At 55.4% G+C, this 1,518-nt stretch overlaps 1 protein-coding gene across 1 annotated transcript; it reads right to left on the reverse strand.

Moving 5' to 3' along the window:
• Nucleotides 1-537: 537 nt before the first annotated feature.
• On the reverse strand, nucleotides 538-1,190 carry LOC121854662 (lysine-rich arabinogalactan protein 19-like; the record flags this gene model as incomplete). Its single annotated transcript, XM_042349344.1, has 2 exons — nucleotides 1,166-1,190; nucleotides 538-939 (listed from the first exon to the last, which is right to left on the reverse strand). Coding segments are annotated over exons 1-2 (427 nt in total), but the record flags the coding sequence as incomplete, so codon positions are not given.
• Between the last annotated feature and the right edge of the window lie 328 nt (nucleotides 1,191-1,518).

Consider the following 1,518-nt stretch of genomic DNA (forward strand, 5'->3'; position numbering starts at 1 on the left):
GCGGTGGTACAGCTGGTGTGGTGAGAGCGGTGGTGCAGCTGGTGTGGCTAGAGTGGTGGTACAGCTGTTGTGGTGAGATCGGTGGTGCAGCTGGTGTGGCTAGAGCTGTAGTGCAACTAGTGTGGCTAGAGCGGTGGTACAGCTGTTGTAGTGAGAGCGGTGGTGCAGCTGGTGTGGCTAGAGCGGTGGTACAGTTGGTGTGGCTGGAGCGGCGGTACAGCTGGTGTGGCTGGAGCGGCGGTACAGCTGGTGTGGCTGGGCGGCAGTCCTGACTGGTGTGCTGGAGCAGCAGTGCAGCTGGTGTGGCTGGGCGGTACAGCTGGTGGTGTGGCTGGAGCGACGGTGCAGCTCGAGACAGCTGGAGCTGACGGTACAGCTGGTGTGGCCTGGGCGGCAGTCACGGCTGGTTATTGGCTAGACGGCATTTTGACTATTGGTATTAATGGAGCGGCGAGAATTTTAGCTGATGGCCCTGGAGCGGCGGTGCAGCTGGTGCTGGAGCAGCGGTACAGCTGGTGTGGCCTGGAGCGGCGGTACAGCTGGTGTGGCTGGAGCGGCGGTACGGCTGGTGTGGCTTCGACGGCGGTACGGCTGGGTGTGGCTGGAGCAGCGTTACAGCTGAGTGTGGCTGGAGCGGCGGTGCAGCTGGTGTGGCTGGAGCGGCGGTGCAGCTGGTGTGGCTGGGCGGCGGTACGGCTGGTGGTAACTGGAGCGGCGGTACATGCAGACGTGGCTGGGCAGCGGTACGGCTGGCGTAGCTGGAGCGGCGGTACAGCTGGGTGTGGCCTGGGCGGCGGCCTGCAGCTGGTGTGGCTGGAGCGGCGGTACGGCTGGTGGCTGGCTGGGCGGCGGTACGGCTGTGGCTGGGCGGCGGTACGGCTGAATTGTGGCTGGAGCGGCGGTACAGCTGGTGTGGCTGGGCGGCGGTAACTGGTGTGGCTGGGCAACGGTACAGCTGAGTATGCTAAATATTTACCTAATGGCAAGTAGGTTGGGCAACTACAAGCAGGAAGTACCTGGGAAGTTATTGAAAGCATAATTTGTTGTCTAATGGTAGACCCTGCTGCCATATGGCATCACGAAAATTGTGACCAAGTCCCAGGTTGCTGATCTGACTTTCTGCCTCATTTACACACAATTGCAGGGTGTCAATTGTTTCACTTACTTGACAACACAACATACACCAGCATTTTTTGTATTCCTTTATCGTTCTTTATTATTATTATTGTTATCATTATTATTTTATTTAAATTTTTATTATAAAATTTATTTACCATGAATAATTATTACAAATTCGCCCTCCAGGCCCCTATGTGGGTCAGTAACCTGTGCCCGGGTGGGCTAATCCCTGTAAAAAACAAACAAATGCTGTAGAGGTGTCCATGCCTAGGGAAGGCGGCCAGTGGCCTTTTTTTACGGGATTAGCCCACCAGAACACAGGTCACTGACCCACATTAGGGCCTGGGGGGCGGAAATATAATAATACTAATAATAATATTTAATAAAAAATTATAGAAA

This window comes from Homarus americanus, unplaced genomic scaffold (genome assembly GCF_018991925.1).
Source record: "Homarus americanus isolate GMGI-L3 unplaced genomic scaffold, GMGI_Hamer_2.0 scaffold2768, whole genome shotgun sequence".
In the NCBI taxonomy this organism is placed as follows: domain Eukaryota; kingdom Metazoa; phylum Arthropoda; class Malacostraca; order Decapoda; family Nephropidae; genus Homarus; species Homarus americanus.